The sequence below is a fragment of the Cyrtonyx montezumae genome, unplaced genomic scaffold (genome assembly GCF_038088225.1).
Source record: "Cyrtonyx montezumae isolate F1298 unplaced genomic scaffold, pur_monq_1.0 scaffold_7, whole genome shotgun sequence".
NCBI lineage: Eukaryota > Metazoa > Chordata > Aves > Galliformes > Odontophoridae > Cyrtonyx > Cyrtonyx montezumae.
In genome coordinates, this window is record NW_027072078.1 from 14501252 (window position 1) to 14516546 (window position 15295).

General features: G+C 33.8%; 1 protein-coding gene across 4 annotated transcripts in view; it reads right to left on the reverse strand.

Moving 5' to 3' along the window:
- Positions 1–15295, reverse strand: part of SESTD1 (SEC14 and spectrin domain containing 1) — a 50164-nt gene that overhangs the window by 526 nt on the left and 34343 nt on the right. For 3 of the 4 annotated variants that reach the window (XM_065751395.1, XM_065751394.1, XM_065751397.1), the window contains 9 exons: positions 13504–13715; positions 11044–11166; positions 8309–8503; positions 7601–7715; positions 6910–7069; positions 5696–5777; positions 5399–5521; positions 4102–4293; positions 2085–2206 (listed from right to left, as the gene is read on the reverse strand). In XM_065751395.1, coding sequence (XP_065607467.1) covers positions 2085–2206; positions 4102–4293; positions 5399–5521; positions 5696–5777; positions 6910–7069; positions 7601–7715; positions 8309–8503; positions 11044–11166; positions 13504–13715 — 1324 coding nt within the window. The remainder of the gene's footprint in view (positions 1–2084; positions 2207–4101; positions 4294–5398; positions 5522–5695; positions 5778–6909; positions 7070–7600; positions 7716–8308; positions 8504–11043; positions 11167–13503; positions 13716–15295) is intronic. The other variant, XM_065751396.1, reaches the window with a different exon arrangement.

Genomic DNA, 15295 nt, shown 5'->3' on the forward strand with positions numbered 1-15295 from the left:
GCAGTCTTGGGGTTTCAATATTGTGACAGTCAGGGAAATGAGTCTGAATGAATACTGACGGAAGTTATACATGTCCTATTGAAGGACTCTGTATATAAAGTTAACATAATCTGACTGTCAGCATCTGGCTATCTCCCTCAAACTGAAAAGAACACGTTTGTTAAAGCTGATTTTTCTTATTCAAATACAACAACAGACATCTGAAATGTTAGGGAAAACACTAAACAAGCTGCCAGCAAAAACAGGATATGAACAGAATAAATCTTCCAGAAAAAAAAAAAGAGTAGGTATCAAATATAATTATGATGCAGAGAGGTTGAAGTTTGGAAACAGTGATAGGAGAAAGGACTTGGGATGGAGTCAAGTCTGGACAAAAGCAGGCAGCCAGTTTAACTTCATATGGAAGTAGATTAGCTTGAAGAGATATCTCTGGGAAAACAACATATTGAACAGCTGCAACTGTGATCACAAGTAATTGGAGACATTCTGACTGATGAAGATTAGAAGCCATAAAAAGGACAGGGAACACTGACCTGGATTTTCAAGAAAGATACTGACCAAAGTCTGAAGTGATAAAGAGGCTGATGCATGCAGGCATTTAAGAAATTGTGTCAATCTCAGTTTTTTGTTGTTGTTTTTAACTGTTTATACTACTAATGGAACCCTCCACAATTTATTTGTAAGTGCTTTAAACATAGAAAGACTAGGGAGGGTTAATAGGTTATCTAAAGATTTAGGACAACTAAGACTCCACTTACGAAAAGGGGACAAGAAAAACACAGCTGAAATGCCAGAGGCTGAAAATAACAGTCAGAACTCCACCAAAAACATAGGTATATGTACTTAAAATTATAGAACTATTCTGTTAGGACTCAAAACTCAAAATCCAGTAAATGCCTTCTCTCATGGGAGATTTTCCAGGCACTAAAACTTGCCAGCAAGTTAAAAAGAAAAAAAAAGAAACAAAAGATAACACCAGTTTTTGTTTTTTCCTTAACAGCATCTGCAAATAACACAAGTTTTAAGAATAAATAACAGTTATTCTATTTACCAAGTTACTACATATGTAAAATCTGCTATACAAAATTTATAGTGAAAATATTTCAAATTTAACACAATTCCTGTATTTTCTCACAGCTGTAAAATCTTCCTCTACTTTCAAGTAAACTACTAGAAAGACTAAAATTACTACTAGTTCAGTTTCTGGTACATTTTCATGGGTAATACTCCTCACCAAATAAAACTACACTGCACAGGGTGCATGATCTTTTGGAAACATGACAGTATTAATTTCCATGATCAGCTTCTTTTAACCATTTTTCAGATCAATTTCAGATAACCCGTAATGAAGTTGCCTGATATCATCTCAAAGCATTCAAAACATGTCAAGATTTTTTTCCCCTCCCTCAGGATTTCAGATCTCATCCATTATTGTGTGGTCCTGCATACCCAGAAACTAGTTCCAAGGCTAGGTTATACCCAAATGGAAAAAAATTAACCACAAGTTCAATATCACAATGAAGAATTGTACTTTACTGAATAAGGAAATTAGTTTTTACAGTGGCTCAAATTCCATACTCAATTTAGTTTTGTAGTCTGACACAGCTGCTGATTTTAAATTAACATTAATAGTTCAGGAGGGAAGTAATGTTTTATTATCTGAATAATCAAATGTAAATTTATCTTCGATGTATTGGCTTAAGATTTTATCCAAACTTTTAGACATCTAAAGCAATCATAAAATGCCATAATTCAAATAAGATTTTTTTTTTCTTCAAAAAGACAACACTGAATCTGGTTACTCTTTCACTACTTTACATACTTCACTGGTATATTGAAAGCATATATCTAACAGTTACAGAATGAGGAAAAAATTACCAATTTGAAAAATCAGACACATTGTCTTTGGAAAGGTTGAATTTGGATATGCCTGTTTTCTGAGAAAAGATGGGGAAAATTAATGAGAATTAGTGCATTACCTTTTAATTTCATCAGAAAGCACTCAGGATTCTTCTGCACATGAGATTGTTATGAAACATTATCTAAGGGATACACAAAAGGCATTACAATAACATTTTGCTTACCCATCAGGATAAACTACAGGCACTGTTAATCTGTCCAGCAAGGATTTTCCAACTGCTTCTATTTCATCAAGTTGCTCTATTTCATTAAAAGCTACAGGCTGCTCAGGACATTCTTGCAAAATCTGTTATTAAAAAAAAAGGGGGAAAATAAAACAAAATATGGTAGACAAATGATTATATATATATATGTATATATATATATATACACACACATGTATATGTATGTATGTATATATATATATGTATATGCTAAGTGCTAAAGTGCCATTAAATAGCAGAATGAATGTACTTTCAGTATCTTCACTGCAACATTTAAACGAGTTCAATCAAAATATTCATAAAATTCCAGAAAAAAATACCAACTAAGCTACCACCGAATGAGAAGATAGTGCAGGAAGGGTTACCACTACTCTCCATGTTTTACATTACTTCTAAGCGAGAATAAAGAAGAATAAAATCTTCCTAGCAACAAATTTGAAATGCTTAAATATGGTAACCTGTACAATTAGGCATGAAAGAAAATTATAAATAAAGGGCCTATTAAAATCAACTCCAAAACAAAATACCTGACATACCTGACAGAACTCCAGCAAGATTATAAGATATAAACAAGTGCTTCTGGACTATATCGGGACCCAACATCTTTATGTACTTCCTTATTTTCTTCCACTTCTAAATCTGACACTTCAAGCTAACAGCATAATTTCCTCTCAGTCTCATTAAAATGCCACAATAGTGCTAGTAGTATTGTGCTTTGGAGCAATGGAATATATATATATATAAAGCTATCCACTTTTACTTACAATTGCTATATTTTTAGGCAATTAAGTACTGCAGAAATGAAAGAACATTTGTAATATGGGATGAGACACTAAGTTTATGAACCACTGAATTCTAATTTGATAACTACTAAAACCATTTTCAGCCACCTGTGTCAGCACAGATAATATATTTCTGCTTCCACAAATAAACAGCAACTTCCATTATCCACTGATTCAAAGTATTTCCTATTAATACAAACAAGAAATGAATACAAGCCAAGAGCGCACAAATCACCTTTGCGTCTCCTGCTTTTCTTCAAACTAGAGGTTATCTTTTTTTTCCTCCCTGTACCATGCTTAAGATTGGCTTTTCTTTTGCAATTCTAAGAAACTACGTTAATTACCTCAACAGTGCAGGTAGATACCTTTCAGAAAATCAATTCAGGGAATCATTTAATAGAAATAGTGTTTCCTTAGCCAAAAGGTCATACCTCTCATGAACTTCAGTAATGGTCATTATCTGGAATTCAGGCATTTAAAAACTCTAAATTTAGCAGCTATTTTTCATAACACTCTTGCCAACTTATTATTCTCTGCAGCTTTTAAGCAGCATCCAGCTGGGCATGTCAGCAAGGATCTTCGTTATAGGAGTTTGAAAACCATAGCGAGAAAGCAGTGTGCTTTGAAGAAAACACATTCAGAGCCCTCTAAGTACTGAATTCCATGTGCAAAACACAAGATGCAGCAGCCTAGCATGCTCAGAAACTGGAAGTGATGAGTTTCTTATACTCACAAGTTTTGAGAGAATACCACACTGTACACGCAACACAGCCTAAAAGGCTTTAACTTCCTGAAGTTTTTAAGTGATGTTCTCGTAGCTTTGTATTATATCTCACACAAGATCACAAGCTAAGCAATTCTTTAAGAATTTTAGTCTAAAACATACAAAAATGTTTTATAATCAACATCACAGGGTTTCCCTAAGAGGGAAAAGAAGTTACTTCCAGCCCCAACCCAATGCCTCTCAGTTTCAATGTTGTTTTTCTCCTTTTTGTTATATGACCTTATACCAACACAGATCCACAAATAATTCATTAAGCACTGAAAATAATTAATAAAAGATTCTTATTCTTTTTAATAGTTAGAAATGTTTAAACATATTAAGTATTAAAATATACATGGAAGACTTCATTTTCATTACATTTTGTTTGTCTAAATTCCGACAAAAGTTCTCTTCTTAAAAAGATGACACTCACCTTTTCAGCACTTGAATGAAATGCAACAGCTGTTTCTAGCCTCTGTACTCTTTCTTCAGATGTTAATGTAAACTGCTTCCACACTCTGTTCAGTCTTGGAAGTGTGTCTCCTGAAGACCTCGAAGTGCATCGCAAGGACTGACACAGCACAACCGTTGCCTGCAGTAATTGTCTCCCATAATCATAAGTACTCTAGAAGTTGAATAGCAGGAGGAATGCATAAGAAGATACACCTAGCATCTTTGCATTTCACTTAAGAGCTAGTTATCTTAAAATGACAGCACACAAGCTTGTGAAACCTCAGCTTAAATTCACGTAGTACACTGTATAAATCTGCTCTACTAGAAAATACTGCTGAAGCATGAGCAAGTTGGGACTGCTTGGGTCTTGCACTGTATGCTTGGCATCTACTGCCAAGATTGCCATCTCACTGTCTTCATTGTCACCATGTTCCTCATCACACAGCACCAGGAACTTCATTGCACACCATAATGACAGTAAGCTATCCTATCCTCATTGTCAGTTCTAATTCATCGCTCCATGGCCACCATTCATCACAAGAAAGATGTGCCAGTGTAACCAGTAGAATTTGAAAACATGTCATCTGTTATTTTTTAACTGTATGTTAGATATTTCTAGAAATAGTATTTATCTGAAAGAGGTTTGGCTTTTACATATTCTATTCTTCCATGAAATTTGTACCTGACATCTGTTTCCAAACATGCCCTACAGCTTCAGTGAATTCAGCAGACTTGTACAAAAGGAGTAATTATTTGGCTGCTATAGTCAACAATTGGAAGTTTTCACTTCTGACCAGCCATTAACTCTGAGTGGCTGAAATACATACTCTAACGCCAAAAACTCCTTGTACAAGACGACTAACATGCCAAAAATTAATTATATCTAGAAAACAGGAAAACAGGTTCTGCTTCACAAAGTACAGCACAAAATAAAAGCAAACTGAATGACTCACCACTATTTCATTTTGTTTGCAGTCCTTCAAAAGCTATAAAGACTGTTTGAAAAACATGCCTTTAAAAAGTCAATGTGAACTTTTGAGCTCTGTTGTTTGTATTTGAAAACAAAGTAAACTAAGAACTGTAGCAGTGGTAACAGATCACCAAAATCTTAACTTCAAGATCTCATTAGGCTCATGCTAACTCATGCTTTCTTCTACCATTAAGGAAACAATGAAGACAAGTAATAGCTGTACACTACTGTACATATAGGTGTGAATCCTATTTAGATTTCCTGAATCTGCAAAAAAAGCCCACACTACTAAAGTAATTCAGTTCACCTGAGCAACATCAACAAATTTTCTGTGTTTCTCCAGTAAAACCTTCGTTTCTTGAGCATCATCTCCTAGTCTGATGTGTGTCTTCAGCAGAGCATCCAACAGTTCACTTAACCATTCCACTGCCTTAAAAATAGAAGTAAACGAGTTATTTTCAATTCACAAATTCACTAAATAAAACTACATCTAAAAGTGACAAAAAGTAACACAGTACAGTTTAATAACACCACCCCCATATATTTAGCCAGTAAGGTCATATATTTAGATCACGATGATGAAGTACTGTAGCCATTTCCATACCTGAGCAGCATCTTCTTCACATTTAAATAACTGTACCATCTGAAGCATCTTCAGTCGTCGCACATCTACCATGTCTTCACACCTTAAACAGCAGTACAGGAAGAATCATAAATACACAAAGAGCAGGCAAAGTTTTACAAGCAAGTTTCACAATGTTTTCAGTGTGCAACTGTTCAGTAAAAGGTGATAAAAACGATTATGCTTCTTAGATTGACTAACATTAATTTCTAACAATAAAAAAAAAGTAGTAAACTGAGCACTACAAGTCACAGACATCATGATCTTTAAGCATCCTGACAGTTAAACTACAGAAGTAACACCAGCAGTAGCTACTTGGCCTTTTAGTTTCATTTCAGGTTCCTTACCTTGTTGCATTGGTAAGATTTGTAGGCCAGAGGTTTACAAGGGTAAACTACACTATAACTGACCTATTTAGGAAAAGATGGATTAAACCTAGTATCATTCTGATTTCTATTATCAGTGGTGGCAAATTTTTCTTGTTAAATAAAATGGAGAAAAGTAAACAAAGACAGCACACATCTTTATAATTTTTCCTTTAAGTTAACTAAAGATTGAAACAATTGAGTCCTTATATGCAGGAAGCATAAAGTTGTACAAAACTAATTTTGATGATGGCCTTTGCTGTAACTGGTAAGAAGCCATCTCAAAATCTAATTCATACAGAAATCTATTACACCTATTATAATTCTCTTGTTCTAAATGAAAAGAATATCAAAGTTCTTTTGTCCAGTTAGAATACAAAAAAGCATTGAAAGCCATTTTACTTCAATAGCAAGAGCTAAACACTAAAACATTTAGCAGAATGACCTTTCAGCTTCAGTATCAAAGACTGCTAAGAAAACAGTTAAGATTCAGACTCGCATCACACAGTAAATAGAATTACTGTCAACAACAGCTAACACTATAAATGAATGCTAAAGATTGTATGTTTTTTTCCAAATTGTTTGCAAACACAAGCACTTCCAAAGAACACTTATTAGAATATTTTGTTAAGCACCCTGCAGTGCTGTGATGCTTGCATAAAATTCATTGCTTTAATAATGCAATGTGCGTTCCAATGTCTCTGCGTTCCGAATAGCATACGATACAGTTGCACTACATTCATTAACTGAAAATAAAGGAAAACAGTCTCTCTGAAAAGTATATATTTTCAAGTGAATACATGAAAATCATAACAAATAGAACTGTATTACCTTTGTTTTCTAAGCTGCATATCTTCCATCACTCCTTGGATATGGTCCACATTTTCTTTGTTTTCAATGGTGACGTCTTTTCCATAGGCCCAGGATGCCTGATTAGATATCTGATCAAGAAGACTTTGACCTTTCTCACGCAAGCCTTGCAAACCTAAATCTGAAAGGAAAAAAGTAAATTTAAGAAGGATAAAAATAAGTAGAAACAACAACAACAAAAAAAAACAACAAAAAGAACCATGGCACTTCTAAATTTTTTTTTTTTAACTTTCTCCCCGAAGAGAGAGATGAAATACAATAGAATCTATGAAATGGAAGGCTGGAAAGTGAAAATAACATTACTACCTCTGTATTTCTTTACCCTTTCCTACTTTTAAGTTAAAGAAAACCTTCATCTACATTAAAGAGCTAGTACTCAGTAACAGACGAAATACACAGTAATGGTAAATAATAAATATATACTAGTAAAACATTTACAAGAAAGTGTTTCTAGAATACTTCCCCAGACTAAACAGTATCAGCAAGTAGAAGGTAGTTAGGTGGAGCATTACCTCGCTAGAAATCAAGAGACAGGTATTACCTTCTCTTTCTCTGCTGTCTTGTTTTAAAGGGAGTTGAGCAGCAAAGACATTTTTTCCTGTAATGTATTATTAGAATGTATGTAACTGAAATGCAGAAATATTTTGCTTACCAACACTTTTCAACTTCTCTTCCAACAATTTTAAAGTTTGTTGAATTGATGCTCCATCTGCTGGTGCCACATCTACACACAACATTCCTAGTAAGCCATCCAGTTGCTGAGATAACTAAAATGAAAACCAACATATTGCTATTTAAAAAGAAGTTTGAGGCCTCAAGGTGCTCAAGTCTGCAATGTTCTCCCAGATGTTTGGGAACGTGTCATTTTACAGCTTTCTCTTTGCAATTGCTTATAAAATATCAAAAGAATCTCTCTCTTATGGGGGGGGGGGGGGAAAGGGGGGAAATGACAATTTAGACAGCTATAAGAAAGGAATAAATGTCAGTTTTAAAAAGAACCTATGAAGACCGTATCAAATACTCTTCAAAATAAAAACAGCATCATTGTGGCACAAGTAATATATATTTTAAGAAAAGCTATTGAGTTCTTTTTCATGATTCTTTTATTTACTACTAACTATTCAATGTCAAAAGCTATTGACTTATAAGACATTACAACATACTTTATTCCCAAAAAGGAAGAATTCATTTTCTCAGTATTTCAATCACTAAACAAAAAAGTCTTACTCAATTTTCCAAGAAACATTCTGTTCATTCTACGTTTTACCCCCCTTCAAATTTCCCCAGTGTAACAAACTCTTAGAATACTACACTAATAACACATTTGGGAGTCTGTGAAAAGTAAAAAAGAACAACTTACATCTTGGGCAACACTGTGGAATTCAAGTGCTGCTTGTAATAGATTCTGCCTGAATTCCAGCTGACTGGCCTGTCGGTAACACACATCACTCAGCTGTTGCTGTAATGCTTTTAATTCCACAAGGTCCTCCTCATCCCCCGCATTTAGGAGGGCTGCAATCTGCTGATTAAGCTCAACATAAACAGCAAACCACTCCTACAAATAGAAGATAAATAAGCATTAAAATAACACCAAACAATTTTCTCTTAAAAAGGCATGCATCTAGCTGCAAATTAATAATCAGATTTAAAAGGGAACTCAGTCCAGCTTACACTATAATTATCAATTCTCACACGGGAAAAAAATTGTAATTTCAAATTAACTTAAGAACTGGTTAGCACACTGAAATATTGCATGCATTGTAACTTAAAAAAAAAAAAAGTGCATTAAAATGGGAAGATTACAAGCCATGAATAGCATGGCTTCTAGCTCACAGCACAAATTTCACTCAAACTACATCACTGAACCAATAGAAAAATCTCCCCATTTTTAAACAAGCTTTTAATACTTACACATCTCTACCGTTGTACTGAATGGAAAGTTTTGCCAATTGGTAAGCTATTTCAAAAGGTGTTCAAAAGAACATCTAGGTGTTACTTCCAATGACAATTGAAAGCCGGAGTAATTTTCTAAAACATTTAGAAAAAATTACTACTGTTGACAAAGTTTAAGTCTAATTCCTCAGGGCATCCATATATTGGAACTCAAAAATGACCCTAATTTCTTAATTAAGGAAAGATTTACACTATTCAATTAAAATCTCCTGATTTGGTTTTCAAGTGCTTTGACTAGTGAAAGTGTGCACAGGAGTTAACTAATGTCATGGTGGTCTATTTGCAAAAGAAAGAACATGAAATATTTAACAGTTGTGGGGGATTTAAACACTACTCAACATACCAAGATCACATTCACATCTTGCATGATTCAGATGCCTAAACGTGCTTGCCAAACAGGTTTTATTTTAGTCTACAGTGAAGTACTTTTCAAATGTCGTATGCACTTCCGATGATACTGAATAGCACCATCTATTGGCCTCAAATATGTGACTTAGCATATTGAATTAGCATTCTCGTCAACTTAAATTTAGGATATTTGCCTTTTTTCTTCCCCCTCTTTTTTAAATTATGCCTTCTTCAGCTTCTGCATCATTTATTTACAAAGCATGTAAAACATAGAATATAAATATTTGTCCTTGATTTTTTTTTTCCTTTTTACCTGAAGTCTTCTCTATCATCTGCTCACAGGAAAAAACATGAGAAGATGCAAGAAGAAAAAAAGCTATGAAAAAATTAAATTAGCAGTCAACAAAAAAAATTAAAGAGAAAAGTACATATTCTACCCCACAAGAGCCAATAACATAATTTGGAGAAATCTACTATCTGATGTTTTACAGACACACAGGTTCACTAAACTCATTACTGATGTTACTACCTTTAGACACTGAACATACAAATAAAGCTGAGTGTGACAAACAATATATAATATAAAAAGTAAAAAAAAAATCTAGGTTTAATGATAAAAATTCAAATTAAGAAACTGGTAAACCAGATATAAAATGGGTTTTTATGACTTTTTTCACAGCAGAATTTTAGACACAGATGGCTGACACATCAAAATTATGGACAAATGGCCAACATTCACTCAAAGATAACAGCTCAAGTATACCGCCCATCATTAAAACAGACAGAAAATATGAGAAAATTTGAAAAAAACACTCCACCCAAGGTTAAATAAAACATCATGAAAAATATTTTCCGCTTTCATAGTAAACTGGAGTGTAAAAGGCAACTTCCCAAAATATTTGATTTGTTAAAGTAGTGTATTCAAAACACAAGCATTAAAATCAGCAATAGATGAGAAATGATGAAAGAAAAGCAAACAAATTGTCAATTTTTAGTAGATGAAAAAGTAAGTAATGAAAGAGAAAGCACATGCTCAAATATTACGTTTAGAAACCATTTTCTCCAGTGCAACTTTCAAAAAATTATTTCAATTAATAAATGGGGATTCCAGTTACTAATTATGGTATAAATCTGAAAAATCACTTGTTATGACTTGTTTCAACCAAATCCTGTCGGTGTCGGAGAACTAAGCAGTGTTTGGTATTGCCTGTGCATTACAATGATCGGAGAGCTGCAGGCTGTAAACTTCAGTGGGAATTCCAAAGACAGTATTTAGCCACAAATAAAAGAATAGTTATCTGGGATCAACTCTCTACAGTTACAAAATAATTTACTATATAATTCTTTATGAACATAAGGTATATTTTAAGTCTTAAACACTGAAAGTGTCAAGCCAGTTTCAGGTCCTGGCAAATGTAGTTTAATGAAGACTAAATATTATATACATATTACATATTATTCACTTAATAAGTATAGAACTTCTCAGCTACTCCCTTCTCCAGTCACAGGCAGAGATACATAGGAAAATTCACTCCTCTTATTTGCCATGACAATGTAAGAAAATTCTCTAACACAAAATGAAAATCATAGATAGAAATCAATATTTTTCTATATTGGAAAAGAAAAATAACATTTACATACAATGAACATACCAAATTCTTCGATTGCTCAGACAGCTAGCCATAAAATCATTCATTGTCTAAAATTACTCAATAATCATAATCAAAATACATAATACATAACTACATGCACTTAGAACTGTTTGCTACTTGAAAAAGGCAGTGGAAGTCTCACACTGTGCTGACTTTCAATCTCTTCATGCTTCTGTTGCAATGCTTGTGAAGCTCGAATTGAATCACCTATTCCCCATTGTGTTCTTAGCTGTTCTGACCCAGGTCCTTCAAGCCAATTAACTACCTATAAAAAAGGTAAATACAGCAAAAGTAAGACAGCACATCAACCACACGGAAGCTGGTATTAAAAAAAAAAGTGCCTTTTCACAAATGCAAAAGTAGATTTTTAAAAATGTAATCTTTTTTGGCATTTATGGAAGCCTTCCCATTAATCCATTCACATCTTCAAAAGCATTACATAGAAATTACTTCTCATTAATATTAGCTTACCAGCTCCATGAAAGCATGGAGCAAGGGACAGCTGCTCCAGAAGTAGCATCTCCTATTTCTGACAAAATATATGTGTACGGAGCAAACATCATTGAATCCATTAACATGAAAAATAAATGGCACAAGCTGACATTCATCAAACAGTTGAAGAACTTTTATGGAGACCAAACAGCAGATGTGAACACGGGGAAAGATGTGTGGGCAACATTTTCTTAGCAACGACATGTCTGTCACATGCAGCTGTGAAACAGTTGATCACCTCCACTGGTTCAGATTTTTATGAGCACAGAACACAGGTTTTTTAATCATTGGCAAAAATGCATAACTAGTGGTAGCAACTGTGTTAAAAAAACTGGTTTTGTAGCTGAGAATTTCTTATATCAATCACCATTTTTGTGCTCTTTATATGCTTTATCTTTTCTATGGAAATAAGTATGAGGCATTACTTTTAGAGCAATTTTTAGTTATTAATTACTAGTTACTAATTAATTAATTACACTTTTTTTGTGTGAAATGAGATTTGTATAATAGTAGTTAACATTGATTAGCAATGTAAGAAGCTACACAAAGAATGAAATAGGAATGCAAAGCAAAAAGAAAATGGAAAACAAAATCAGCAACATAAGGGAGTCACTTTTCTCTGTACACACCCCTTCCAACCGAAAGCACTGCTAGCACATTATAGTGCAACTTGTTTGTTTTGGCAAAATAAATCCCATGCCAGTTTGCCTCCATCAGTTTCCTCCAGCCCATCATTATCTTATTTAATTTACCCCATGAGCTCAATTTCTTTTCCTCCACAAGCCAAAAGGAAACTACATCAGTTTACAGACTTAGTAGATTTTTCCACATTTTAATGCAATTTAAAGAGCTTAAAAACGTACTTTTCATAAAACAGACTAACCTAGTAAAATATTGAAATATATCCTTGCAGCATGTACTGAGAGTCAGTACTATGCAGCATTCATAATGAAGATGGAGCAAACAAAAGACTTTCTAATAAAATTAGTGGCAAAATGAGGCTGATGCTACAGTAAACAAGACTATTTAAATGCAATAACAAAGGCTGTTGGCCAAACTAAGCTACAAATTTCATTTCAATCAGCATGTCTTCTTCAACCAATACAGCTTTACCACAGGGGAAAAAAAATTATCATCAACCAATTACATGCACTGCCATGTAACGTTCTGTACAGTACTATTTTTACTTTTTATATATTTTTATTTCCAGCTCAAAGCATCAAAAGATGACATTTACTTTATTGCCCTTTTATAATCACATGAATGACTACACAAGTGAAAATGATTACTCTGATAATTTTGCTGCTAGTAATAAAACCAGGATTGATTGATTTTTCTTTCCCTTATTTGGAATGCTGTGAAAGATGAGTACTTGATTCATGAGTACTTGATTCACACTTCCCATGCTTTAGAAAAGTTAGCGTATAAAGGTTAAGAGCAACATCCATTCTATTTTCCACATATTCTAACTATGTAAAAGCTTAAAAGCAAAACTAATTTCAAGTGATAAATTATTTCCATTTCCTTGATTATCTCTCAGATTATGCTGAGAAAAGAGCCAATTACATTCCTGTTTCCAAAGGACAAGACCAATCCATTACAACCTTTAACAACTGAATAAATGCTGTCTGTTCATTCTGGTCACAGGAGACTAAAAATACAGTATTTAACCATTTTTAACTTAGCTAAAACATTCAGCATTAGACAAATAAAGGAATAAATGATGGTATTCCTTCAGGAACTTAAAGAAAACTAAACTATCATTTGTGAATCTTCTCTGCTATCATGTCAGGTGTTCCACCCTCTTACAACTGCACATTGGATGCTCCTTGGATGATCCATGGACAGGATATGGTGAAAGCTTCTCACTGTGGGGATGAAAACAGGTTAAGCAGTGTATATTCTAATCACCTCAGATGAGACTTTCCGAAGTCTCTCCAGGTAGTCAAGGCATAAAGCATCCAGTCAAACTAGCACACTGAAGTTTCAAGAATACAAGGAAACACAAGAACTGTAAGAAGCTCCTCACTTTTGATTCTTAGTTCAGAAAATAGAGTCCGGGTCTTGAGCCCAAACCTGCTTCCCACAGCATTCAGAACTTTATTCTTACCTGCATTACCTTCTGCTGAATTTCCTCTAATTGAGTTCGCTTGCTACGTTGCCTACAAACTTCCTGGTAGCGGGTATACTGCTCTCGAAGGGAGTCTAGGAGCTTCATGACCTGTGGCTGAGCAAGCAGCTCATCATCCATTGGAGACCACGACACTCCTCCATCTGAACCATTAAATCGGCGCTGTTGTAGCTCAGAGAGCAACTCATGGCCTTTGAGGGGATGCATAATGATTTGGTTAATGTAGATACAAAATAAGCACAAGATAATGAGTCAGCAAATGTACTTTTAGACCATGCATGAGAACATTTCTGCAGCTGATAATCTCTCACGCATTATACACGTTTAATGATACCATTCCATTAATATTCAGAGCATCAGGAACAGCCTCGGAATTGTATCAGCCATAAAATAGGGGAGAAAAAAAAAATCACATACCATATATCAGATATATAAAAGACAATAGCTTTAGAATTTATATTGGCAATAATATTGATTAATATAAGGAAACACTTGCAAAGGACAGTGCTCATTCTGGAACAACTACAAGTATTCCCGTTTACTTAAAAATACTGTGTAGCATTCAAAGTATTTCTCTCACATAATTCATATTCTTAGAATAAACAATTTAGCAGCACTAACAAATTAAGCATATAGATTCTATTAGCTTACAAGATTTTCTAATAAGTGCTAAAGTTTCTATGACAGCATGGAATTGAAACCAAAGTATTTTGTGCTCTTAAACACCATATTAGGGTACAGACTTCGTATAGAGCAATGATTTTCATGCATTTGAAAATAGCATACTTTGTCCACTTCGTCCCCCACTTAACAAAAATTCACATTCTTTGAACAGTTTAAGTTTTCAAGATGTAAACTCCATGCTAGTAGCCAATTGAGATAATCTATTTATATATTCAAAAGTTCAATGAACAAGGTAACAAGTAAAACATTGTTTGTTCAGTAAAAACATCGTGACATAGAAGTGAAAATCTGCCAATCCCACAGCTGTGCAGGTCTTAAAATGGTAACTTGTCAGTTCACCAAAATAAAGAAACAAAAATAACCCAAACACTAGCATAGTAATTGTAATATCTCAAGGCAAATGCAGAAAAACAGACTCTAAACTCAAGGGGTATTATCTATACAAATGCCAAAGGTTTCTGAGTTTGCAGCATCTGTAAACAACCCTGCCTTTCTTATCATTAGATGAACACATCCTAAGAATTCAAACACATTTTGCCATGCTCTTGAAATAAATACAATTGATTTAACCTTCTAAAGTACTACACATAACAAATAGCTGCAGGAAAAAAAAACAGTTTAAGTACTCCAGTATGACTTTTAGAAAAATCCTGCATTTTTGTTGAGTTTCTTCCACACTAAGGAATTAATATGTTCAAGATTTTTTTTCAACTAAATTATCAAGCTGTAAGAATTAAACATATTGATTTGTAGCCTGTGAAAGCAACAATATTTATACAGAAGACAGGAGACCTATATTAAAACCTTAGAACAACAAAATAAACTTATTGGTCTTCCCTTTTTGATTTGCTGATATTTGTCCTTAGGAGACAGAAAACTTTAATCAGGGGGAAAAAATAGTTTTTGATTCTCAAACTTTCAATATAGTAGATCTGAGAAAAAAAAAGTAGTAGTCTCTTGGGACTTGCAAGATTTGAAGAATGATATTATACCTCATAGCTCTAAGAATATAATTATGTTACACTTCAAAAAAAAAAATAAACAACGCTTCCAAACTTTCTACAAAGTGGTCTACACACACACCAAA